General features: G+C 46.3%; 1 protein-coding gene across 1 annotated transcript; it reads left to right on the top strand.

Annotated features, from left to right (window-relative positions):
* The first annotated feature begins 529 nt into the window (after positions 1 to 529).
* Positions 530 to 24,626, top strand: CHST7 (carbohydrate sulfotransferase 7). Its single transcript, XM_062183428.1, has 2 exons — positions 530 to 2,165; positions 24,239 to 24,626. The coding sequence occupies exon 1, from the start codon at positions 675 to 677 to the stop codon at positions 2,133 to 2,135; it is 1,461 nt and encodes a 486-aa protein (XP_062039412.1). The 5' UTR covers positions 530 to 674; the 3' UTR covers positions 2,136 to 2,165; positions 24,239 to 24,626.
* Positions 24,627 to 27,022: the final 2,396 nt, after the last annotated feature.

Here is a 27,022-nt window from a genome sequence, read left to right as displayed (position 1 = left end):
TACTTAAAATTTCTCCACATGCGCTGAGTGCTTTCAGTGGTAGCTGCAAATCCCCTGGATCACCACGTAGTGTGCAATCGTGTGTCTTTATCTTAGTTGAGACTTCTCCATCCAGAATTCGGTAACACCACTCCCGTGCTGACGGGGGCGCTGACAGAGATGGCCAGGGAGGGGAATTAGACGAGGCGGTAGAGTTCTCTGGGTAGGGCTTACAGCCTGTCACTGGGTGCGTCCTGTTCCCACGAGCCCCTCCCTTGCCTGAAGTCAATTCATGAAGATCTGACTTCATTGTGCACAGTTTGCGGAAAGGTGGGATCTGGCTCGGGGCGTCCCCAGCTGGAGTCCCCACCCCGCGGCAGCCTCGCCCAGATCTGGCAGAGCCAGGGGCGCACCCAGGAGGGTAGAAAGGCGGGGAGAAGCTGCGAGGTTGAAGGCGGGGCGGGCGGCTGCCAAACTGGCCAATAGGCGGCTCCCCAGCTGCAGAGCAGAGAGTGCAAGGGCGCTGCCGCCGGCACCACTGCCTCCCAAGTTTCCCCTGGTGTGTGCACCTTCCTGGCCGCTCCGCTCCTCCGGGCGCATAGGGTCCGGAGAGGCTGGAGCAGAGGACTCGGGACGGGGTTTCTGAGGAAGGGGAGTGGACGGGCACCCGATCCGCTCTGGAGGGTCGGTGAAAGATGAAGGGCCGGCGGCGGCGGCGCCGAGAGTACTGCAAGTTCGCTCTGCTGTTGGTGCTGTACACGCTGGTACTGCTGCTCGTCCCCTCCGTGTTGGACGGTGGCCGCGACGGGGACAAGGGCGCCGGGCACTGCCCGGGCCTGCAGCGCAGCCTGGGAGTGTGGAGCTTGGAGGCGGCGGCCGCCGGTGAACGCGAACAGGGCGCAGAGTCGCGCCCGGCTGCCGAAGGGGGCGCGGGCCAGTCCCCCCAGGTTCCCGGCAACCTCAGCGGCGCCGTCGGGGAGGCGGTGTCCCGGGAGAAGCAGCACATCTACGTGCATGCCACCTGGCGCACCGGCTCGTCCTTCCTGGGCGAGCTCTTCAACCAGCACCCGGACGTTTTCTACTTGTACGAGCCCATGTGGCATCTATGGCAGGCTCTCTATCCGGGCGACGCCGAGAGCCTGCAGGGCGCGCTCCGAGACATGCTGCGTTCGCTCTTCCGCTGCGACTTCTCGGTGCTGCAACTGTATGCGCCGCCGGGGGACCCCGCCGCGCGCGCCCCGGACGCGGCCAACCTCACCACCGCCGCACTCTTCCGCTGGCGGACCAACAAAGTCATCTGCTCACCACCGCTGTGCCCCGGCGCGCCCCGGGCCCGCGCCGACGTGGGTCTCGTCGAGGACACAGCCTGCGAGCGCAGCTGCCCACCCGTGGCTCTACGCGCCCTGGAGGCCGAGTGCCGCAAGTACCCGGTGGTGGTCATCAAAGACGTGCGCCTGCTGGACTTGGGGGTCCTGGTGCCCCTGCTGCGTGACCCGGGCCTTAACCTGAAGGTGGTGCAGCTTTTCCGCGACCCCCGGGCCGTGCACAACTCGCGCCTCAAGTCTAAGCAGGGATTGCTGCGCGAGAGTATCCAGGTGCTGCGCACACGCCAAAGGGGAGACCGCTTCCACCGTGTGCTGCTGGCACACGGCGTGGGCGCTCGCCCCGGAGGCCAATCCCGCGCGCTGCCCGCCGCGCCGCGTGCAGATTTCTTCTTGACCGGCGCGCTCGAGGTGATCTGCGAGGCGTGGCTGCGCGACCTGCTGTTCGCGCGCGGCGCGCCCGCCTGGCTGCGGCGCCGCTACTTGAGGCTGCGCTATGAGGACCTGGTGCGGCAACCGCGCACCCAGCTGCGCCGCCTGCTGCACTTCGCCGGGCTGCGCGCGCTGGCCGCGCTCGACACCTTCGCGCTCAACATGACGCGCGGCGCGGCCTACGGCGCGGACCGGCCGTTCCACCTGTCGGCGCGCGACGCCCGAGAGGCCGTGCATGCCTGGCGCGAGCGCCTGAGCCGGGAGCAGGTGCGCCAGGTGGAGGCGGCTTGCGCTCCAGCCATGCGTCTGCTGGCCTACCCTCGCAGCGGAGAGGAAGGCGACGCGGAGCCTCCCAGGGATGGCGAAGTGCCGCTGGACACCGAGGCCGACGGTGCCACGTAGCCTCCCACTTCCGCCCCGGGTCGCATCCGGGTAAGGTGGCCCTGGGCACGCGGGAGAGGGTCTTGGGGGAGACTGGAACGGACTGTGGAGGAAGGGGGGGAAGGGAGGCTGCCATCCTGGATTCCATATGGTCAGATAGGGTCCCAGCAGGTGGGAAAGTCTTGATCTTGAATTTTGCAGAATTATCGGGATCCCAGGCTTAGCCACCTGCCTTCTCAAGGAGGCCCCTGAGATGAGAGAGAATATTGAAGTATGGCAGGGATGGAACCCAGGCCCCTTGATCCTCAAGGGGAGGTATCGGAGGTCTGAGGACAGCAGAGAAGGCTTGAAATAGTCATGATGGAACTCAGAACTGGGAGTTGACACGAAGAGTACAGATTTTGGGAAGCATTTGAGGTTGATGATTACCAGGTTCTCTTGATGCCAATTTGCCCTGTAGGGAAACTTCTTTCAGTGGCGTTTGCTGGCACAGAGAGCCAAAAGCAAGATTTGGTGGCAATATATGAACTCTAACCCAACCTCCCTCTGATCTTTCAGTTTTGTATTTCTTCTCTGTCTCCTTTATATGCAGGCTCCAGGGATTTCCCTCCTAAGTTACCAAGCGTGCTAGGCACAGTTAGAAGGCTCTTGCAACCATTTTATACATTTGTGTGTCTCAGGCCCTGGTGTAGTGGAGTGAAATAGAGTTTGCTTTTCCCAACTCATGTGCCTCCCTCCACCTCCTTCTCTCCGCCTCCTCCCCCTCTTCCCCCTCTTCCCTCCCCCTTTCCCGAGGCTGGCTTTTGCAGGATATTTGACCATATCCCATTCACACCAGGTCACAAAAGCTGCCTGGTCAGCTTCCTCTACTGCAACAAAACTTCAGGGCCCCATGCCATTGAGAGAGGGGGCCTTAGATTGGCATTAGCAGTTTCCCTGTGACTGTACAAGGAGCTATGTAAAAAAGCACCCCCCCCATTTTGGTTCTTTCTCTATAGACTGTTTATCTGAAGATGCTAAAGCGGGGCTTAAATGACCTCAAAAAGTGTTCAGCGTCAGGGTCAGTGCATTGCCTGTAACATTGGGCTGAGCAAAGAGTTGCTTTGGCACCATGCTGGCCATCGCCTCTACCTAGTGGCATGGAAGTGCATTTCCCCAAACTCAGTGTGAGTTGGAAGGGTGCCACCTTCGGCACTGTGCAGTCCAGAGGAGGAGGAAAAGCAGTACGGGGCGGGCGGAAGTGACTTAAGTTTCCATTCATTATTTTATGGTGTAATTCAGCATTCCCTTGGGATGAAGCTCAGGAGGACAAAGGTTGAAGATGTTAAGGGAGATGGATTGTGTTGCTGATTGAGCCAGGTTTCAGAGTGATTTCGGAAGCTGGCTAAGTGATTTTTCTCCCTGCATTCCAATCAACTGGTTGTCCTGGTCAGTTTCTGTAATTGCTAGGAAGTCTGTGTTCTTTCCTGATTTCCAGGGTAAAGGAAGGTAAGGCCCAGAGTGACTTGTCACATCTTAACAAAAACATCCTTTCATCTGCTAAGTCTGTATTTATAGATGTAACAGCGTGGTCCCTAACCCTCCTGGACAGGCCTCTGGAAGATTCCTCTCCTGGGCAAATGCTGTCCCGTTTTATGGTTTTACAACAGGGCAATCGCCCAGAAACGTTTGTTTTTATCCCCCTTCTTACTAACATTTACTGAGTGCTGACTGGCGTGTGCGGAAGGGTATGGGAGGAGGGTACCAGGCATCAGCTTTGCCCTGGAGGCAGTTAAGAGTGTGCTGTGGCAAAACACAGTAGAGCTGCTTTAGGCTCTTCCAGACTTGGGCGGCGGAGCACTTCTCACATTGGGCACTCACTGCCCATCAGTGGATTTACTAAAATGCTCCTGTTCCTGGTTCCAAGGAAGGTACCATTGCTAACTCGCTGATGGGTGACCCCAAAGTTTGTTACACTCTATGCAAGGGAAAGGAAGCACAGAGAGTGGATCCTTATTAAAGGACTTTGTGCTATGCATGGAGTTAGGTGTTACACATCTGTGGTTATTTAAACCCGTTTTACAGATGAGAAATCTGAGGCTCGGAGGAGTAAGTTGCCCAGAGTCACACCTGGGCTAGTGAGGGTGGAATAACATTTGACGTTAGACTCCCAAGATCATAATCTCCCCATGTCAACATACTTTACCTAGCTCCCCTTAGATTCTCTCGGCAGCACCCCAGGCACCCCGGCTAGCCTTAGAGACTAGTCTGGGATAGAAAACACACTTAGCTTTGTGACTAATAAAACCCAAACACTGAACAAATAAAAGATCCCCAAACTGCTAGCAGGACCTGATCAGGTGTTGATGAGCAGTCAACTGTCCACCGCAATGATTTCTGTGAAAAGGCTGGGAGCTGTGAAGTGGCAGCAGACGTAGGATGCTGTTACGGAAAGGGGAAGATGGCTTACATTATACGTGGGTGGCTCTATCACCCTCTCACATACCTTCAAGTGCCTTGTGCTTGAGAGCTTCTTGGCTAAGAATGCATGATTGTATGAGAGGGCTTCAGAAAGTTCATGGAAAAATGCATATTATGAAAAGTACTATGTGTTCATATCAACATCTTTGCACCAGAAGTAACTTATCTGTGAATCCCAGTTTTCTTCAGCTTTTTTGAGTACCCTCGTACATTATCTACTACTGTCCTAAACAGACTGGTGTATTGTCCTATTCTTTATAGCATGTCTCCCTTTGACCTCTGCCTTTGATAGGACCAGAGAGTTCATTTTCCCCTTTTGTTCTTAAAAGGGAGAGAGAGAGAGAGAGGTCTCCTATCTGCTGGTTCACTCCTCAAATGCCCACAACAGCCAGGGCTGGGTCTGACCAAATCCAGGGACCAAGAGCTTAATCAGGGTCTCTCCTGTGGGTGTCAGGGACCCAACTGTAGAGCCATCAGCTGCTGTGCACCAGGGTATGCATTAGCAGGAAGCAGGCATTGGGAGCACAGCTGGGTCCGGAAATCAGGCAGCCAAGCAGTCCAAATAGGAGATAGGCATCCTAAGCGGCATCTTCACTGCTTTGCCAAATGCCTGCCCCCAAGATTTCTTTTCTGTAGGCATTTAAGACACCTTGATGTTCTTCCCTGACAAAGTATATGCAGCCTTTGAAAGAAATGAGGCTTACCCTTGTAAGCCCTAACAATCAGCAGGCTTTCTTTTTTGTTTTGTTTTGGTTTTCAACTCTCCCTTGATTTTATTTATTTATTTATTTGTTTATTTTAAATCATGTTGAAAACGGTTTACTTTTTTTAACTTTTTTTTTTTTTACTTTTTGACAGGCAGAGTGGACAGCGAGAGAGAGAGACAGAGAGACAGGTCTTCCTTTTGCCATTGGTTCACCCTCCAAGGGCCGCCACAGCTGGCGCGCTGCGGCCGGCGCACTGCGCTGTTCCAAAGCCAGGAGCCAGGTGCTTCTCCTGGTCTCCCATGGGGTGCAGGACCCAACCACTTGGGCCATCCTCCACTGCACTCCCGGGCCACAGCAGAGAGCTGGCCTGGAAGAGTGGCAACCGGGACAGAATCCGGTGCCCCGACGGGGACTAGAACCCTGTGTGCTGGCGCCGCTAGGCAGAGGATTAGCCTGTTGAGGCACGGCGCCGGCGAAAATGGTTTACTTTTTTAACTTTAAAAAATTTTCAATTAGTTTTTAACAGATTCAATATGGTACATAGATACAATTGTATGAATATAATGGTCCTCTCTCTCTCTCTCTCTCTCTCTCTCTCTCCTACCCTCCTCCTCTCCCTTTCTTTCTTTTCTTTTTTAGTTTTTGAGATAACATATTTTAAAGTTACATTACCGTAAAAGGACTTAGTGCATCACCAAATAAGTGCAACATGTAAAAAGAAAAAGGACCCTAGTTTAGTCGGAATACAGACAACAGCTATAAATAATAATTGAATGGAAAAATGACCATTTGACCCATATACAGTAAATTTTAAAGTAATCACAGATCATTAAAACTGTAGAGCATAACATTTCTAACCATTGGTTTGACGAAGGTAGAAAACAAAGTTTTACCAAGCTATATTTGCAGCAATACTGATGCACACAGATATTTCCTTTTTTGTTTTTGTTTTCTTGGTTTTTTTTCTTTTCTTTTTTTAGTTCTACCTCACACATATAAGGGAGAACATGTGGTATCTTTCTGTGTCTGGTTTATTTCACTCAACATGATGTCCTCCAGTTGTGTCCATTTTTGTTTTTTTGCAAATGGTAGAATTTCCTTCTTTTCTTACAGCTGAATAATAAATATTGCATTGTGTAGCTCTACCACATTTACTGTATCCATTCATCTGATGGTGACACCTTGGTTGATTCCAAATTTTGGCCACCTCTAAATCCCTAACCAACAATTTTGAATGTCATTCCATTTTAATCAAGAGATGGAACCCTGAACGTTTTATATAGGCTTATGTACAACTACCCTTGGAAAGAAAACCTGTGACTTAAATACACACGGCTAAAGAACAGGCATTTTAAAAACACTGCTCCTTTGTAGAACTTCTCATTCAAAAAAATGTATGCAGACTCCCAGTAGCAAATCGATCTGAGCGCCGTCTTCCAACCAGAGGGCTGGAAGTTAGGCCAGGGTGTGTGTGTGTATGTATGTGTGTGTACATATAGGCGTGTATGAGTAGCAGAACTGCAGTAAAGTGTGAACAGTTTTTAAAGACACATCATGGCTGGCGCCGCGGCTCAGTGAGGCTAATCCTCTGCCTGCGGCGCCAGCACCCCGGGTTCTAGTCCCGCTCGGGGCGCTGGGTTCTGTCCCGGTCACTCCTCTTTTAGTCCAGCTCTCTGCTGTGGCACGGGAAGACAGTGGAGGATGGCCCAAGTGCTTGGGCCCTGCACCCTCATGGGAGACCAGGAGGAAGCACCTGGTTCCTGGCTTTAGATCGGCGCAGCGCACCAGCCGTAGCGGCCACTTGAGGGGTGAACCAATGGAAGGAAGACCTTTCTCTCTCTCTCTCTCTCTCTCTCACTCACTGTCTAACTCTGCCTGTCAAAAAAAAAAAAAGACACATCATGTGCAAATTGTTAGTGCCTCTTGCGCAGTTTGTACCACCTTTGATGCAGACATTCTCCAAGCCCCTGTGGGCCTGTCTTCTCTTGGCAGGACTCCTCGGTTAAGGGCAGATTTGGTGTTTCCGAAGAGTCAGGACTCATCAAGTCTGGGGGAGGAAGCTGGCCCTGAAAAGTGAGGTGTGGGCATAAAGTAGTAACAGTTGTTCCTTGGCTCATATGAAATAAGTCTTTCAAAAAATGATTTATCTATTTTTATTTGAACGAGAGAGAGATCCATTGGTTCACTCCCCCAGATGCCTGCAATAGCCAGGGCTGGGCCATACCAAAGCCAGGAGCTAAGAACTCCACCTGGGTCTCCCACAAGGGTAGCAGGGATCCAAGTACCTGATTCCTCTGCTTCCCAGGTAAACTGGCAGGGAGTGGATCAAACAGAACAGCCAGGACTCAAACCAGCTGGGATGACTCAGACTATGGAATGCTGGGGTCACAAGCAGCAGCTTGACTTGCTGTGCCACCACGCCCACCCCCAAAGGCTTCGGGACCCACCTCTTCTTGTTAATACTTCAGGAGACTTTGGCAAGACTCTACACTTTTTGGCTTGATTGCTCTTACCAGTAAGAAGAGGAGAGGCAGGAGTCTGGCACAGCAGTTAGGACCCTGTTTGGGATACTCACATCCCATATCCGAGTGCCTGGATTTCAATTCTGGCTCTACTTCTGATTCTAACTTCCTACTATGCGCACCTTGGGAGGCAGCAGGAGATGGCCCAAGTTCTTGGGTCTCTGCCACCCACATTGGAGAATCAAATTGAGTCCCGGGCTCCTGGCTTTGGCCTGGCCCAGCCCTGGATTATGGTGGGCATTTGGGGAATAAACCAGCATGGGAGTTCTCTGCTGTCTGTATGTCTCTCTCTGCCCTTCAAATAAATTAATAAATTTTTAGCTAAAAAAAGGAGGCTGAATTAAGGAGATTTTTAAGTTTTCTTGGTGCTAAAGGTAGGTGACTTTTACTGAGTGCCCGTTTTGTGTGCACCATGTTCCTCGCTAAATACAGTTAGCCCTCAGCATTGAGGTAGTCAGTAATCCTATTTTATGGATGGTGAAACAAGTCCAGGGAGGTTAGGTAATTGTTAAGGATAACACAGCCAAAAGATTAAAATCAAATGTTCTGTTTTTAAATGAGTGCTCTTAAAATTTGTCAAGAAAACACAAGAGAATTCAACAATATGGAAAGATTTAATGTTCCTGCCATCCTTACTTCCTAGAAGCAGCTACTACGTAGATTTCATATGGCATATTTCTAAAAATGCTTTATACACATTCAAACAAATGTATAGTTTGTTAAAGCACAAATGGGATTGAACTGTTATTTACCATTCTGCACTTCCTCTCCCTCCCCAAAAAAACTTTTTTTCTTTTTTTGTTAATTTTTTTTCTTTTTTTGAAAATCTTTTCATGTCATCTTTTGAATGGCTATATTGTATTTCATTGTTGGAACATGCGAGGGCAATTCAAAATATCCAAGGGAAAATGAAGTTAAAAGATTATTTTGGTGTAAAAAAATTGAAGTTCATGCATGGCTTTTTATGATACACATTTTCTGTGAAATTTCTGAAGGTCTTTTGTGTGCATGGATTCCAAAACATTTTGTACCAAAATGAAGTTTCCTTTTAATTCCATATTCCATGAAGTTTTTGAAGTTCCAAGTTCCATACTGTAGCACATTTAAGTTATTCTGGGTTTTTTTTTTTTTTTTTGCTATATTTCATTACAATCTTAGTAGCATCCTTATACTTTCTTTGCATCCACATGATCATATCTGTTGGAAAAATCCCTGTATGAGAGTGACCTCATTATCAAAAGGCTTTTTGATATGCTTTTTATATGTTGAAACATAAAGGTCTTCAAATTCACACCAGCTTTTGCTCCCACCAGCAGTTTCTGAGAGCATCTGTTTCCCAGACTTTCAACAACATGGATTTCATTGAATTTCTTCATCTTAGCTAGTCTGATGGTTGGAAAATCCCAGCAACCTTGGCTCTGTCTGTCCCTATAGTCAGTTCACATGAGACGATGAGTGATTGCTTTATACTTTGGGTTATGTTAACAAGGATGCCAAGATGATGAAATCAACTTCTTACCTCTGCACGGATGGTACAGTTTGACGGAAAAAACAACTATCCCCTTATAAAAGTGCACTAGCACATCAGGTTGTTGCCCAGATGACCGTCATTTTGTTCTGTTGCAATGGATTGTACTTGTGAACTTGAACATCAGTGATTTTTTTAAAAAAAGATTTATTTATTTATTTGAAAATCAGGGTTGCACAGAGAGAGAGAGAGAAAGGAGAGGCAGAGAGAGAGAGAGAGAGGCCTTCCATACGCTGGTTTACTCCCCAATTGGCTGCGACAGTCGGAGCTGCACCAATCCGAAACCAGGAGCCAGGAGCTTCTTCCAGGTCTCCCATGAAGGTGCAGGGACCCAAGGACTTGGGTCCTCTTCTGCTGCTTTCCTAGGCCACAGCAAAGAGCTGGATTGGAAGTGGAGCAGCCAGGACTTGAACCGCTGCCCATATGGGATGCCAGCACTGCAGGCAGCGGCTTTACCCATTACACCACAGCGCCGGCCCCATTAGTGATTTTTAAATGAGGTTTAATCCTTCATACATTTGCTCTGTGTTCCTGAGAACGCTCTTTGTGTTCTTAAGGGGGATGGGCACGAGTGCCCATCTGCAGTTTTTGAGGCAGGATTCAGAAGGGTTTCTAAGGGTTTTCTTTGTGTGTGTGTGTTTCTGTTTTGACCTTGGCAGAGATTTCCTTCTCACGAATACAAATGTCACATACATAGTTAGGAGTGATGCTTTTAAAAACATTCACAAAGTGCTGATTGGAAATTCTTCAGTACACTTTTACCGTGAGCAGCCCAGGAAAGAATGAAACTACAAAAGCCAAACTGGCCTTGGTTTTTTGCGTCTGACACGTTGGACAAGGTGACTCCTAAATGAACCTCTCTCTTTGTGAGATTGCCTGGCTCTGCGTCCTCTTGCTTCACAGTGGCACTGAAGGAACTTGCTCTCCTGAAAGAATCATTGCTGCTCAAGTGCGGTAGGGACTAAGAAACCGCGCTGGCCCAAGTTCAAGAACACGGGGAAGTAGAGAAGTGTTTGGGAGCTGAATGGGAAGCAGTGTCAATTGCAGAAGCATTGCAGAGCTCAGTGATGTCTTCAGGAGAACTGGACTCCTTTAGCTTTGCTCCCTTCCCCCTTAACCCCAGGCCCTGAGGCAGTGGCTACACTGACATCTACAGCTGGCTTTGTTCATACCGAAGTCTGTCCTGCTGGCTGCTGAGAATAAACCAGAGCGTTCAGCTGCTGGTGGATCTTTTTGCCTTCCCTGATGACCGTGTTCTGAGCCAGCAGATCCCCTCCTCCTGAAATGGACTTGGCCGTGGAATTGCATTCTGCCATTAACCTCTGACATAGATGTGTTACTGCTTATAGAATTGAAGGCCTGAAGCCAGAGCTGTGGCATAGCAGGTAGAGCTACCGCCTGCAGTGCCGGCGTCCCATATGGGCGCTGGTTCGAGACCCGTCTGCTCCACTTCCGATCCAGCTCTTTGCTATGGCATGGGAAAGCAGTAGAAGGTGGCTCAAGTCCTTGGGCCCCTGCACCCACATGGGAGACCAGAAGAATCCCCTGACTCCTGGCTTTGGATCAGTGCAGCTCCAGTCATTGTGGCCATCTGGGGAGTGAACCAGTAGATGCATGACCTTTCTCTCTCTCTCTGTCTCTGCCTCTCTGTAACTCTGCCTTTTAAATAAATAAATAAATCTTTTAAAAAATGAATTGAAGTCCTTTCCATGAAGGCTTACCTTAAGACTAGAGTGATAAAAGGTGCCCTGGAAGACATAGGATATTCTGGCCTGGAAATCCCAACGCCCAGAAAAAGTGCTTCAAGAGCAGACTACCGTGCGATTATTAGTATCATTGAGGCACAGTGTCCTCTGGCAGGGTGCAGAGGAAACAGCCTAACTGCAGGCCTGAAAGCATGTCATTCTGCCCCGAAATAGAACGTCACAGGAACATCCAAAGACGCTGAAGTGAGGCGAGATAGGAGCCGCCCTAAGAGGGGACGGAGAGGCTACCCGAAGAAGTCACTGCATACAGACGGGTAAGGTGAAAACGAGGGAAAGAAATGTCCCAAGGCTTTGAGATCACTTTTCCCAAGACTGAGATCAACTTTATCCAAAAAAAAGGACTCTTCACTCTCTCAAATTCGAACAACTGTAGCCCAAAATACTAAAATCAACATTTTTAAAAATAGGACTTCCATGCAACCAGCCAGGAGCTGGTCTATGTGAAGTATACAGATTTTAGAAGCAATAAAATGGATGCTGTATCTTCCAGCAATGAAGGATATCACCAACACAGACACAATGAGCAAACAATGTTTTTCAGGTTCTGTAAACAACAAAGATGTTACACTTTTCTTGTCTTGCCGCTCATCCTCTGCCAGCTGCTAGGAATTTCAAAGTGGACAGGAGATGGGTTCATTTGCAGGTGGGGGGGGTGGTTATGGGGGAAAAACCACTATAATCCAAAAGTTGTACTTTCGAAATTTATATTTGGTAAATAAAGGTTTTCTAAAAAAAAGGACCATTTTGTAAAACAGACATGATTGGCTGCGAACACACACACACATTCATACACACACACACACACCCTTGTAAAGAATAACCACAATCCCTAGCTTTATTAAATACTGTTTAAATTTATTTTATTTTTATTTCTCCGCAGTCAAAGGGGAAAGGGATAGTTTTGAGCTCGTGAGAAAACAAAAAACCAAAAACCAACCATGGCCAGATCCTAGGTGGGGCAGTCTGCAGCAATCCTGCAGACTGGGTGGGGTTGGGGAGGGGAGGCTGACTTTGGCCATCCAGTGTCTTGAGTCAACACAAACCTGCTCTGGGCAGCGGGCCATTTTACTATCCCCATCCTGAACTGTGCACCGGAAAATCTAGGAAAGGGTGGAACAAACAGGAAAGGGTGGAACAGACCTACTGTCTCACTGTGCAGCGAGGGAGAGATGGAGGGGCAGACTGGCCTTGGGCTGATCCACACACTCTGCACTCACTAGGCATCCTAACCTGGAAACCCTAATGCTGATTGAAGCTGTTGTAGGCAACCCCAGTGTCCCCCTCCCCCCACCTCCAGCCACTCATTTGAACAATAGCCCCTACGGGGACCAAATGACTATGTGAATTGCAGGACTAAACTCCCTCATCGCCCAACATCTGCAGGTGACCCGTGCAAAAACATATCATAAAATACTGACTTGGATCCTTGGCTGGAGTTGCAAGCCAGTTTACTCACAAAACCAATTACATCTGTCAACTGACATTTTTATCTCAGAGCAGCTCAATGAAAGGAAAAAAAAAAGTAGGCAAGCTCCCAGTTTTCTTAATACTACATTGGTGCGTGTTCATTTGTTCTCGAAGGAGTGCAAAAATTGGAGAAAAATTATAGCTAGGGGTGGGTATTATAAAATTGGAGACATGTAATTATTTTATTCTATTCTACTGGGGGAAATATTAGTGGTTTCATTTTTGCGCTGGCTGACTCTGGTGCTTCAATGACTCAGGGACTGAGGGGGCTCTCTGCATTCCTCCCACGGTGGGCGGGGACAGCGGGAACCTAGGTCAGCCTAACTCTTCACTGGGGCTGCCCAGCCCAGGCCAGGGGCTTCTCCCCTCCTTTCTCCCTACACTCCCCAGGCAAGAGTGTTGTGTGTGTGTGTGTGTGTTTCTGTTTCTGTTTTGTTTTATTGTATTGTGACTCAACCCATTTTTGCCTTGGGCAAGACTTGTTTCAGGGTCAGTACCGTTGTGACTTTTATGGACTGATACAAGTGTAACTGGCAACCTCTGCTACTGTCACTCTTTCACACTAAAAGTCTAGAAATTATAACATTTATGCTGTTTAAAGTACATTTCCAGGCTACTTAGGGGGCGCAGCTATATTAGCAAACTCTATTACATTTTATGTCGGAGTCACAGTGAGTGAATGCTCACACTTCCACATTTTTGGTATTTCAAATATTATTTTGACATTACTCCTGAGTGGCTCCCTTTAAAAGAAAAAAACACTTAATGGCTCTATTGTCATAAACATTGTCAGTCATTTCCGTTTTCCTTGGTACTGTATTTCACTGATTTGAAGTGAAAACAGGAAGGTTAAGAAAGCTTAACCTGGGTTAACAGATAAGCTTAGATGTTAACTTCATCCACAGTGGTGGGGATGGGGGGTGGGGCTCCATTTTAGGATGCTGGGAGAAGACCCCACGTGCCAAAGCCTTCCCTCAGCCCATTTGTTGTGACGTTTTCCAGAAGGAAGGCTAGTACAATAAGCTGGAAAGTAATCCAGCCGATGATAAGGGGACCTGCTAAATACCCGGAAGTCGCAGCCCCCTGGGCCCCAAGTGCTAAGTGCCAGCCTCAACTTTGAGCATCTGTGGAGTGGCTTTTGGTGGTCACCTCGGGGCTCTTCACCTGGTGCAAGTGTGTGGGCAGGGACAGGTTACGATGCACTGGTGTCCCAGGCATGTACCTTCCCGAGGCAAGACTTCCCGAGGCTCGGGGGAAGAAAGGCAAATGCAATAATGCAATGCAAGGAGTGGAAGTGAGGTGCCTGTGCAGCTTCCCAGATCCCCGCGGCAGGCCTGAAAGTCCCCTTCGCAGACTTGAAACAGGGGTCCCAGGAAGGCCACTGAGAGAGGCTTCATTTGCTTAAATCTTCTGTTCTGGAACTTGAAAGCCAGCAGGAAGCGGCTTCTTACCCCTCCCCCGTGCCCACTTCAAAGGTTGAAAAAGTGTGATTAAAATGCTACGAGTGTGTCTTCCTGAGTTATTCCGCAGTCACCAGGGGGAGAACCTCAGCCCAGCCAACTGCATGCAGTTCCGGCTCCGGAGACCTGCAATGAAGCTTCCCCTTGACGGCAGCGAGGCTATTAGTACGTCAGCCAGCTGCATTTAGGGCCTGGCTGCTAATTTAAACACACAGGGGGAGTGTAGCAAAGGAGATAAAATACACCCAGCTCACTGGAGTAAGACTTTGAATCTTTATAAATGAACAATCCATTTTTTTACGTGAAAGCCGATTTGTGAATTATTTGCCACCTATTCTAAAAAAAAAAAATTAAAAAAAACCTTTTATCCATGGTTCTCAAAACAAGGAGATATAGAAGCCTCTGTGATTCTTGCAATTAATTGTACAAGAACAATTTCTTCTTATTTATTTTCTGTTATCGTACAGAGTGGGCTTTGAATAGTTCTGATGTGGACATGAACGAAAAGGTGTACCTTGTCTCAAGTAGTGCAGGAGATGGCAAATGTTTTCATTCTCCCTGGAAGTTTAGCGGTTTTCAGATGTAAGTCTTCACTTCCAAACACCTAGCAGCTGGGGAAGAGGACAAAGTCACCGACCTAGTCACTGTAGCTAGCTGAGAAACTGAATGTTTGGAGACGGCGCCTTGGCTCACTAGGCTAATCCTCCGCCTTGCAGCGCCGGCACACCGGGTTCTAGTCCCGGTCGGGGCACCGATCCTGTCCCGGTTTCCCCTCTTCCAGGCCAGCTCTCTGCTGTGGCCAGGGAGTGCAGTGGAGGATGGCCCAGGTGCTTGGGCCCTGCAGCCCATGGGAGACCAGGAGAAGCACCTGGCTCCTGCCATCGGATCAGCGTGGTGCGCCGGCCGCAGCGCGCCTACCGCGGCGGCCATTGGAGGGTGAACCAACGGCAAAAGGAAGACCTTTCTCTCTGTCTCTCTCTCTCTCACTGTCCACTCTGCCTGTCAAAAAATAAAAATAAAAAAATTTAAAAAAAGAAACTGAATGTTTGGGTCTTAAATATGGGGGCTGCCGCTGTGGCATAGTGGGTAAAACCCACTACATGTAATTATTTTATTCTACTCTATTGGGGGAAATAATAGCAGCCAGCAGTGCCAGCATCCCATATGGGCACCGGTTCGAGTCCCCGCTGCTCCACTTCTGATCCAGCTCTCTGCTATGGCCTGGGAAAGCAGTAGAAGATGGCCCAAGTGCTTGGGCCCCTGCACCCACGTGGGCGATCTGGAACAAGCTTCAGGCTCTTGGCTTCGGATCAGTGCAGCTCTGGCCATTGTGGCTATTTGGGAAATGAACCAGCAGATGTAACACCTCTGTCTCTCTCTCTCCTTCTTTCCGTCCGTAACTCTTTCAAATAAATAAATATTTAAAAATTACATAAATATGAGGGTACTTCAAAAGGCTCATGGAAAGTGGAGTTCGATGTTAAGTTTATTTTGGTACAAAAGACTTTGAAATCCATGCATAGTTTTTTTTTTTTTAAATAGAGAATTTTTAAAAGAAATTTATTTATTGGAAAGTCCGAGTGACAGAACACACACACACACACATGCACACACACACGCACGCACACACAAAGAGAGAGAGAGAGAGATCCTCCGTCTGCTGGCCAAATGGCCACAATGGCCAGGGCTGGGCCAGGCCAAAGCCAGAAGGCTGAATCCCCATCCAGGTCTCCCACGTGGGTGCAGGGGCCCAAGCACTTGGGCCATCCTCCACTGCTTTCCCAGGTGCATAAGCGGGGAGCTGGATGGGAAGTGGAGCAGCCGACATTGAGATGCCAGTATTACAAGCTTCAGCTTAACCTTCTGTGGTACAACACCAGCCCCTCACCCATGCATACCTTTTTCATAATATGCATTTTCCATAAACATCTTGAAGACCCCCGCAGATAAGCATCCCTGACCTGGTATAGAGACATTTGGAGCTAGAGGCCGACATGAAAGAACGGGAACCCATCCTAGTATGGAGAGTGAAAGGGCCTGGGGAGGTTGCCGTCTGGTGCCCTGTAGGCTGCCCAGCTGGGATTAGGAAAATTTCAGTTAAGTTCTTAAAATACTCCAGAGCAGTAATAGTTCTTTCAGAAGTTTATTTTCTCCTCTCCCCACCCCTTGTACTGCCAATAATTTGGTTAAAAACTTGAATTTGATTGAAAATCAGCTTTTTGGGTAGATTAAAAAAAGACAATTTCTTTAAAAAAGATTTATTTGAAAGGCAGAGTTGGGGGTGGGGAGAGAGAGCAAGCTTCCATCTGCTGGTTCACTCCCCCAAATGGCTGTAATAGCCAGAGCTGGGCCAAACCGAAGCCAGAAGCCAGGAGCTTCTTCTGGGTTTCCCACATGTGTGACAGGGGTACTTCCTCCACTGCTTTCCCAGGTGCATTAGCAGAGAGCTGGATCAGAAGTGAAGCAGCCAGGACTCAAACTGGTGCCCATGTGGGATCCGTGGATCACAGGGGGTGGCTTTACCCAATACACCACAGCACCAGCCCTGTAAGACAACTTTTAACAAAAGGATGCAAACAGGGTTTATGGGTACAGAGGTAGGTCTGGTAGTACATTCCATAAATGTTAGTCAGGCAATGGCATCCCACCTGGCAACATTTAGCATTTAGTCATTGACAAAACCACCTGGAGTTACTGCCAAGCTTTCTGGGTTTTTAAAACAATCCAAAGGAGGCCAGCGCCATGGCTCAACAGGCTAATCCTCCGCCTAGCAGCGCCGGCACACCGGGTTCTAGTCCCGGTCGGGGCGCCGGATTCTGTCCTGGTTGCCCCTCTTCCAGGCCAGCTCTCTGCTGTGGCCCAGGAGTGCAGTGGAGGATGGCCCAAGTGCTTGGGCCCTGCACCTCATGGCAGACCAGGATAAGCACCTGGCTCCTGCCTTCGGATCAGCGTGGTGCACCAGCGGCAGCGCACCGGCCGCGGCGGCCATTGGATTGTGAACCAACGGCAAAGGAAGACCTTTCTCTCTGTCTCTCTCTCTCACTGTCCACACTGCCTGTCAAAAAAAAAAATCCAAAGGAAAACTTGAATACATGGACCAAAGAAATAGTGACAGAGGAAGTTATTTTTTTTAACTGTTTAATTTTGAAATAACTATAGACTCACAGGATGTTGCAGAGACAGTACACAAAGTCCAATATCCCCTTTATCTAGTTTCCCCTAGATGACTATCTTATGTGCACATTAATCTTTACATTAGGGCATTGACATTGGTACAATCTGATGATTTCCATTTTCAACAGGTTTTAGTTACATTCAATTTGTGTGTGTACATATGTGTATAGATTTGTGCAATTTTTTTCATAGACTTGTGTAAATATCACTACAGTCAAGACACAGAACTATTCTGTCAGCACAAGGAAACTCTCCTGTGCTACCCCATTATAGTCACACATACTCCTCTTCAACTCACCTCTTCCACTGGCAAACACGAATCTGTTCTCTGTCTCCATAATAATCATGTTACTTCAGGAACATTATTTAAGTGAACTCATACAATATGTAACCCTTTGAGATCGGATACTTCAGCTCAGTGTAATTCTCTGTAGATTCATCCAGGTTGTCTTGTGTAACAACAGTTCATTTTCATTAATTAGTATTCCATGGTGTGAATGTACCATAATTTATCATTTACCCTTTAAAGAACAATTGGATTGTTTTCAGTCTTGGATTATTACAAATAAAGCCGCTAGGAATACTCATGTTTAGGTTTTTATATGGGCACATTTTTTCATTTGTTGGATCATGTGGTATATCTGAAACTGATTTTTTAAATCAATTTTGTAAGAAACTACCAAACTGTCTTCCAGAGTAGCTATAGCTTTGTACATTCCCACCGGCAACGTGTGAGATCAAATTCTGTCCATCCTCACCAGCATTTAGTACTGTCATTTAGCATTGTCACCCGCATTTAGTACTGTATTTTATATGTTCTAATAGGTATGCAGTGATATCTCACCGGGGTTTTAATGTGATAGATAGTGATGCTAAACACCTTTTCATGTGCTTATTTGCCATATATATATATATATATATATATATATATATATATATCTCCCCTTTGGTGAAATGTTGGTTCAAATGTTTTGCATATTTTCTAATTGAGTTGTTTTTTACATTTGAACTTTGAGAGTTTTATATTCTAGACACAAATCAGTTTCTCCCAGTCTTTATCATCTTACCAAGGTGTTTTGAAAAGCTAAAGTTTTAATGTTGATGGAATCCAGTTGACCAGTTTTTCCTTTTGTGAACTGTACAATTTTTAATGTTACATCTAAGAACTCTTTGTCTAAACCCTAGGATATTATACATTTTCTCCTATATTTTCTTGTAAAAGTTTTGTAATTTTTATTTTGTCTTGCCTTATAAATTTTAGGATAAGCATATCTGTATCCACATTTGATTCTAGGATGAATTTTGAGTTAATTTTTGTATAAAGTGTGAGGTTTATGGGGCCAGCGCTGTGGTGTAGCAGGTAAAGCTGCCGCCTCCAGTGCCAGCATCCAATATTGGCGCAGGTTCGAGTCCCGGCTGCTCCACTTCTGATCCAGCTCTCTGCTATGGCCTGGGAAAGCAGTAGAAAATGGCCCAAGTGCTTTGGCCCCTGCACCCGCATGGGAGACCCGGAAGAAACTCCTGGCTCCTGGCTTCGGATCAGCACAGCTCTGATCATTGCGGCCACCTGGGGAGTCAACCAGGGGATGGAAGACCTCTCTCTCTCTCTCTCTCTATGCCTGCCTCCCCTTCTCCCTCTGTGGATCTCTGACTTTCAAGTAAATAAATAAATCTTTAAAAAATTAAAAAAATAAAGTGTGAGGTTTAGATCAAAGGTAATTTTTTGCCTAATGATATCTAACTTTTCCAGTACCACTGATTGACACAGACTATCCTTCCTCCAGTGAACTGTTTGTGCACCTTTGTAAAAAACCAGTTAGCCAGACATATATAGATCTATTGCTGAATTCTCTTTCTGCTCCACTGATGGAGGAGTCTGTCCCTCCACCAATACCACACTGTTCTGATTTATGTACTTATGTAGTTATACGGTATCTTAACATTGAGTAGAGTGATCCCTCCTACTTTATTCTTTTCCAAAAAAGGTTTTAGCTACTCTAGCTCTTTGCCTATCCATATAAATTTTAGAGTAAGTTTGTCTATCTACAAAAATCATTGATATAATTTGATAGGAATTTTTTTAAACCTATAGATTAGGGGAAACTGACATCTTTGTTATTTTGAATCTTCCAGTCCATGAACACACTATGTCTCTACTGATTTAGATTTGATTTCTTTTCAAAAATATTTTTAGATGTATTTTATTGGTGTCAACATTTACTACTGATAGTGTGAAGTGTAATATCCATAAAGCTTCTTTTATCTGGCCCCTCTCTAATTCTCCTAAATATTTTCTCCTCTTATTTTGAGAACTACATCATACAATGTTAGGATTTTTGCTTTGCCATCAAACAATAGTCTTTTTTTTTTGACAGGCAGAGAGGACAGTGAGAGAGAGATAAAGAGAAAGGACTTCCTTTGCCATTGGTTCACCCTCCAATGGCCATTGCGCTGCAGCCAGCGCACCGCGCTGATCCAAAGGCAGGAGCCAGGTGCTTATCCTGGTCTCCCATGGGGTGCAGGGCCCAAGCACTTGGGCCATCCTCCACTGCCTTCCCGGGCCACAGCAGAGAGCTGGCCTGGAAGAGGGGCAACCGGGACAGAATCCAGCGCCCCGACCGGGACTAGAACCCGGTGTGCTGGCACTGCAAGGCAGAGGATTAGCCTATTGAGCCGCGGTGCCAGCCAAGACAATAGTCTTTATCTTGTATCCTTTCTATTGTTCTTTCTTCATTTATGATATTTCAAGTCTCCTTTTATAATTTATCTTCTGTTGGAAGAACTCTCATTAGTTCTTTGTGTTTTTTTTAAGATTTATTTATTTATTTGAAAGGCAGAATTACAGAGAGGCAGAGGCTGAGAGAGAGAGAGAGAGAGAGGTCTTCCATCAGCTAGTTCACTCCCCAGATGGCCACAATGGCTGAAGCTGTGCTGATCCGAAGCCAGGAGCCAGGAGCTTCTTCCGAGTCTCCCACGTGGGTGCAGGGGCCCAAGAACTTGGGCCATCCTCTGATGCTTTCCCAGGCCACAGCAGAGAGCTGGATCAGAAGTGGAGCAGCCAGGATTCGAACCAGCACCCATATGGGATGCCGGCACTGCAGGTGGTGACTTTACCCATTACTCCACAGTGCCAGTCCACTTCCCCCTCATTAGTTCTTTTAAGCAGTTCTACTGGCAACAAATTTTGTTAATTTTCCTTGGTCCGAGAATATCTTCACTTCACCTTCATTCCTTAAGGATATTATTGTGGGATGTAGAAGGCTGGGTTGGGGGCCTGTGTTGTAGCATAACAGGTTAATCCGCCACCTGCAAGGCAAGCATCCTATATAGGTGCTGGTCTGAGACCCAGCTGCTTCACTTCTTTTTTTTTTAAGATTTATATATTTATTTATTTGAGAGCTAGAGTTACAGACAGTGAGAGGGAGAGTGAAAGCGAGAGGTCTTTTTTTCTGTTGGTTCACTCCCCAGATGGCCGCAACACCTGGAGCTGTGCCTATCCGAAGCCAGGACTCAGGAGCCAAGTGCTTCTTCCCGGTCTCCATCATGGGTGCAGGGGCCCAAGGACTTGGGCCATCTTCTACTGTTTTCCCAGAGCATAGCAGAGAGCTGGATTGGAAGTGGAGCAGCCGGGACTAGAACCGGCGGCCATATGGGATGCCAGCGCTGCAGGCAGAGGATTAACCTACTGCCGGCCCCTGGCTGCTTCACTTCGATAGAGCTGCCTGCGAATGTACCTGGGAAAGCAGCAGTAGATGGCCTAAGTGCTTGGGACCCTGTACCCATGTGGGAGACCCGAAAGAGGCTCCTGGCTTCTGCCCGGCCCAGTGTTGGTCATTATAGACATTTGGAGAATGAACCAGTGGATGCAAAATCTCTCTCTCGCTTTCACTTTGCCTTTCAAATAAAAAAACTTTAAAAAGAAAAGCAACTGTGTGTTTAAAAGAAAGATCAAGTTGACAGTTATTTTCACTCTTGAAAAATGTTTTCCCACATCCTTCTGACCTCTATGCTTTCAGATAGGAAATCCATTTATATTACATAATTGTTCCCATAGATAATGTGTTATCTTTGTAGTTGCTTTTGTGAATTTTTCTTTGACTTTACTTTTCTTAAATTTGATTATGATTAGTATATATTTCTTTCAGTTTTTCTTGCTTTGGATTCTTACAGTTTCTTGAATCTGTACATGTATGTCTTTTGCCAAATTAGGGAACTTTTCAGCCTATTTCTTCACATACTTTTCCAGCCCCATTTTCTTTCTGGAACTCTGATAGTGTGAATGGATGAAGCTCTGTTCATCTTTTTCTATTCTACTTTCTGTTGTTTGGATTGGTTCATTTCTATCATTCCAGTTTCAGATTCTCTAATTCTTTTCTCTCTCCACTGTTGAGCCTATCCTGTATTTTTCTTACTAATTTTACAGTTGTAAAGTTTCCATTTGATTCTTTCTAAAATATATCTTTGCTGAGAATTCTTATTTGTTTCATTTGTTTCAAGTGTGTTCATCCTTGCTAATTAAAGCATGTTTTGGTTCAATTCAATATCTGTGTAATTTTAGTGTTACGATCTGCCAATTGTCTTTTCTCATTCATGTTGAAAATTTTGCTGGTTCTTGCTTTGCTTTTTTCATTGGATTCTGGACATTTGAAGTATCATGTTATGAATCTCTGAATCTTATTTAAATCTTCTATTTGAGCAGCCCACCACTGGCACCACACTGATGATGGAAGAAGTGGTGCTGAACTTGGTTGCTGCTGGGTCAGGGTGGCAGTTCAGAAATTCTGGCTGCTGACAGGAGAGGGTATTTTTTTCTGTGATGCCTGCTTTCTCTCTAGGCTGATCCTTTCTCTGTCCTTTGGCTAGAGATAACAGGCTTCTCTTGGGTCATTCTGTTTCCATCTGTGGCCATTTGTGTGTGTGTGTGTGTGTGTGTTTAACCTACTGGTTTCTTCATCATCCATCCCAGGATATAGAGGAGCCAGAAAGAAAACCCCCGGAACTCACAGTCAGGTTGGTCCTCAACTCTCAAGGTTCCTAATCAGTCTGTGTTCTCTCCACACAAAAGAGTCTTCTTTGTCTTACAGATCTTGTTTGGGGCGGCAGGGTGTTGGTAAATAAACTTTGTAGAAAGAGTAGGAAATACATCTAGTCTATCTTGTGTGGAACCAGAAATCAGTCCATCTGCAAACTGGTTTTTATTAAACTAAATTATAGGGGACCAGCACTGTGGCAAGTTAAAGCCCTGGCCTGAAGCGCTGGAATCCCATATGGGCGCCGGTTCTAGTCCCTGCTGCTCCTTTTCGGATCCAGCTCTCTGCTATGGCCTGGGAAAGCAGTAGAAGATGGCCCACGTCCTTGGGCCCCTGCACCCACGTGGGAGACCCGGAAGAAGCTCCTGGCTCCTGGTTTCAGATCGGCACATCTGGGGAGTGAACCAGCAGATGGAAGACCTCTCTCTCTCTGTCTGTACCTCTCTCTGTAACTCTGTCTTTCAAATAAATAAAATAAACCCTTAAAAAAAAGAAAATATAAACTAAATTATACTGAAACTCGATGTGGTGGATCTAAGCCATACTCGCAGAATATTAAAGATTCATAGAATAGCCTTTAAGGCAGTTGTGAAATCAGCTTACTGCTTAGTGTGAATTCTCATGGCACATTTTTTTTCTAATTTATTTTATTCGAAAGAGTTACACAAGGGCTGGCACCATGGCACAGTAAGTTAATTCTCCACCTGCGGTGACGGCATCCCATATGGGCACAGGTTCTAGTCCCGGCTGCTCCTCTTCCAATGCAGCTCTCTGCTATGGCCTGGGAAAGCAGAAGATGGCCCAATTCCTTGGGCCTCTGCACCCGCATGGGAGATCAGGAAGAAGCTCCTGGCTCCTGGCTTCGGATTGGCATAGCTTTGGCCATTGCGGCCATCTGGGGAGTGAACCAACAGATGGAAGACCTTTTTCTCAGTCTCTCCCTCTCACTGTAACTCTACCTCTCAAATAAATAAATAAAATCTTAAAAAAAGAATTACACAGAGAGAGAAGAAGCAGAGAGAGAGGTCTTCCATCCGCTGGTTCACTCCCCAATTGGCCACAACGGCCGGAGCTGAGCTGATCCAAAGCCAGGAGCCGGGAGCCTCCTCTGGGTCTCCTACACAGGTGCAGGGGCCCAAGCACTTGGGCCATCCTCCACTGCTTTCCCAGGCCACAGCAGAGAGCTGGATTGGAAGTAGAGCGGCCGGGACTGGAACCAGCGTCCATATGGGATGCCAGCACTGCAGGTGGCAGTTTCACCCACCATGCCACAGCGCCGGCCCCCATAGCACATTTTTAATCATCTTGAGAATGTTTCTTTCCCAAACTCTACATCAGTTCTGTTAAGATAAAAGACAGCTTCGCTACACTGGAACATGTCAAATTTGGTGACAGACAGGATCAATGGAAGGATCACAAGAAAGCCAGAAACTGATGACAGAACTAGCACAAACATGTCACAGTCAGCTCACATACTCCTATAGTGACATAAGTAGTGTGCTTGAATGAGAGAAGGAAAACAGTTCACGAGCCACAGAGGTAGAAAACTGGGCTCATTGCCTATGCAGGTTCAGTTTCACAGAAGAACCGGTTGTTGTTGGTATGATTTCGCAGTATGAACAAACACAAGAATGGATGGTTACCTGGTTGTTGCCTAAAGGTACAGCTTCAATTTGAGCTCCTCCCCTCACTACCCAGCAGTTTCCAGAAAACTGCTCTCAACAGGCAGCCCGCAATGGCAGCTGCATACTGACAGAGCCATCCTAATGGAGGTTCCCCTTTCATTTTCCTGTCTTTGTCTTCACCAAATACCTCTCAGGTCACAATTTCTCTTGGGCGGTTTTCACAAGCCAGACATGTCACATGATCCACTGAGAATGTCCAGCACTGAATACTATAGCTTGGATAAGGAAGATTATCATATTTAAGAAGCCTTACATTGCCAGGGTTCAAGAGACTGTGGATTTCTGTGTCCCAATGTTCAAACATCCTTTGTTCGTTCCCTTCCAGGTCAGTCACCATGAACCAGGGCACTCAGCATGCTGCCCCAGCACTGCAGAAGCAAACGCCGTGGAGGCAATCTATCACACTGTCAGAGCCTGCGACTTGACTTGGTACCAACTGCTGTGCAATTCTGCTGAGCAGGAATATCACGAGCTGTTAAATAATGACGGACACATTGGTCAAGGCAAAGTTTCCCGTGAGGAAGTGACAGTGCAATGTGGATATTTATGGCCATAAAATAGGAGGAACTTGAGTTCCCAGGCTGAACCTGCGTCTGCTGGAGCCATTTCAACAAGGCATCTTAGCAACAAAGAAGAGATGTGATTTGGTTCCATTTCACATCAGCAGGTGTCTGTACAAAAACATCAATGCGAATAAAGGGCCAAGTGCAGTCCTATCTATCTGGATTAAATTTATTAATATTAAATAAAAGTATGGGTGGTATTGTTTTAAACCTGACACATCCAAGTCTCCTTCAAATAGCTTCCCTCACCTATCCAGAGCCAAGGTTTTTTTAAAAGTAATTTTTCTTCCTGGGATGGGAAAACCCTAATGAACTGGATCACTGTTTGTTTTTAAATTGTTCTATCTGGTATTTTGTAATTATACTAGAAATGACAGGATCTGTTTTTGTTTGGAAGCAGATTTTATGATGTAATTCCATTGCATGGTTCAGGTTAAAAGCTAGTCTGCATACAAAAAGAATATGACAACTATGAAGGAAACTATTTTGGGTGCAAGAATTTTAGCAATTATCCAGGAAGAATCTAGGAATGAAGCTGCAATGTCAAATCCACTCACCTCAAAATCTTAACAATCTGAAGATGCCAACGTGCAGTCAGTTTTTCAGGGTTTTACACTCAAAGCATGTTGTGAGATTGCTACAGGACTGCAGCACTCACCAGCAGAGGCCATGATTCAAGTATTTCTTGTAACTTTAAAGGTCTATTAAAAAAAATCTCAAAAATCTTTTGCCATGAGTTTTGAAGACTATTTTAAAACTGAATTTCTTTAAGCATTTAAATCAGGAGTCAGCAAAAACTTTCCCCTGAAATGGACCAGAAAGTAAACAGGTTAGGCTTTCTGGGCCCTGTGATCTCCGTGGTAGCTCCTCAGCCCCTTGTTGTAGCATGATAGCCACCACAGACGATATGCAAATGAATGAGCCTAGTGTATGTCAGTAAGATGTTAATTTACAAAAATAGGCAGTGGGCTGGATTTGGTGCAGGGGCCGGCTGCAGTTTGCCAACCCCTGGTCTAAAGGACGCTGAAGAGGAACAGCTTCTATGCAGAAAAGAGCCTCTCACTGGGGGAAAAAAAAAACAGACTAGGAATAGGATCAGAAAGTACAAAACAAAATGAGCTCAGCGTTAATCTTTTTATTTTGAGTTTTATAAAAAACAAAACAAAACAAAACAAAACAAAAACAAGGCTTCAAGAAAACATGTTAAATATCAGTAGAGGGCTGGGAAACATGTGGCTAGCTGTACAATAGCAATCTAAACATAGACACAAGGCAAACATTAAGTAAAATGCTAGGGGAAAGATAGCACTTTGGGGGCCTACTGCAGTTTTCCTTATTGCACATAAAAGTTGCAGATGATTCCAAGTCTTCAATTTTTCACAGTTACAACATACTTTAATGTCATTTTATATAACATGTTTATTTATATAACATGCTATAATGTTAATTTTATAAAACCACCAGTTTGCTACTGCTGAGTGGAAATAAAAGACAAAATCCCCCCCCCAAATTACCATATGTATGCTCTCTATAAAAAGTTCCTCAGAAGGTCACATCATTCCATGTTAAATTCACCCTATTCTATTTTTAAAAATTGCATTTCAGCTAGTAAACGAATCTTGGTGACCTTCCCATTGAATCATTTTGATGGGCGTAGTAAATCTTCCCAAGTAAGAAGTACCGGACATATTTATTTATGTAAAAAATGAAAAAAAGACATAGGAGGAGCTGACCCTACTCACACTGTGAATGAGTGATTTCAGTGGTACATCCCAAACCCATAGACTTAACACCCACATAACTGAAAAGCATCCCTCTGCTTCTCCAAAGCCCACAGCTGGAACAATCACAATGACAGTCAGCCCCCAAATGTCCAGTCGGTCACCCAATAGCACCTGGATCCTGACTTTAAAAAGTGCTTTGAGATATCAGATGTGGAGTTCTGCAGACTGTCTACAAGTCCTTTTTTACCTGAGTTTCTCTGACACATACAGGCTCAGACAATTTTTCCATGGGCCAAGAGTTGAACATGACATTGGCCATTCTGTTAAAGCCTTTCTCAAGGTGGCCATGGGAATGAGAGGGTGACCTCTGCTGTGTGCTCTCATGTCTGCCTCAGGCCTTTTTAAACGGAGGTGGTGCAGCAGGCAGACTTTCCTTCTCATTTTCTGCAAGGCTTGGTGGCAGAAAACTCACTGCCTGTGGTTCCATATGGGCCATGGTCATAGTACAAGTATACCCTGCTTATGAAAAGGAAACTAACATTGAAACTTTGGTTTTGTTCTTTACAATTTTTGCTAGCACTGGGTGACAAGGCATTTTTATTCATTCTAAAGTGTTATAGAAATCAAGATGGGGGGGGGAAGGGTCTATTTCTAGATCTTGTTTTGAAAGGACTGTCAAAGAGTCTACTTGCTTTTCCTGGTTAGACACTAGTATTGATTTCGACAGTATTTTCTCTATATGTTGCTCTCATTAGGCTTTAAATACGGATAAAGTCCTTTCAGGTATCAAAGTGATGAAAGCAGCATTCAGATGGGTTGTTT

The sequence above is a fragment of the Lepus europaeus genome, chromosome X (genome assembly GCF_033115175.1).
Source record: "Lepus europaeus isolate LE1 chromosome X, mLepTim1.pri, whole genome shotgun sequence".
NCBI classification, from domain to species: domain Eukaryota; kingdom Metazoa; phylum Chordata; class Mammalia; order Lagomorpha; family Leporidae; genus Lepus; species Lepus europaeus.
This window is presented reverse-complemented; position numbering and strand designations above follow the sequence as displayed.

What these genes read in the sequence shown, in the direction of transcription:
- CHST7 (XM_062183428.1), top strand. Translation starts at nt 675, where the DNA reads ATGAAGGGCCGGCGGCGGCGGCGCCGAGAGTACTGCAAGTTCGCTCTG.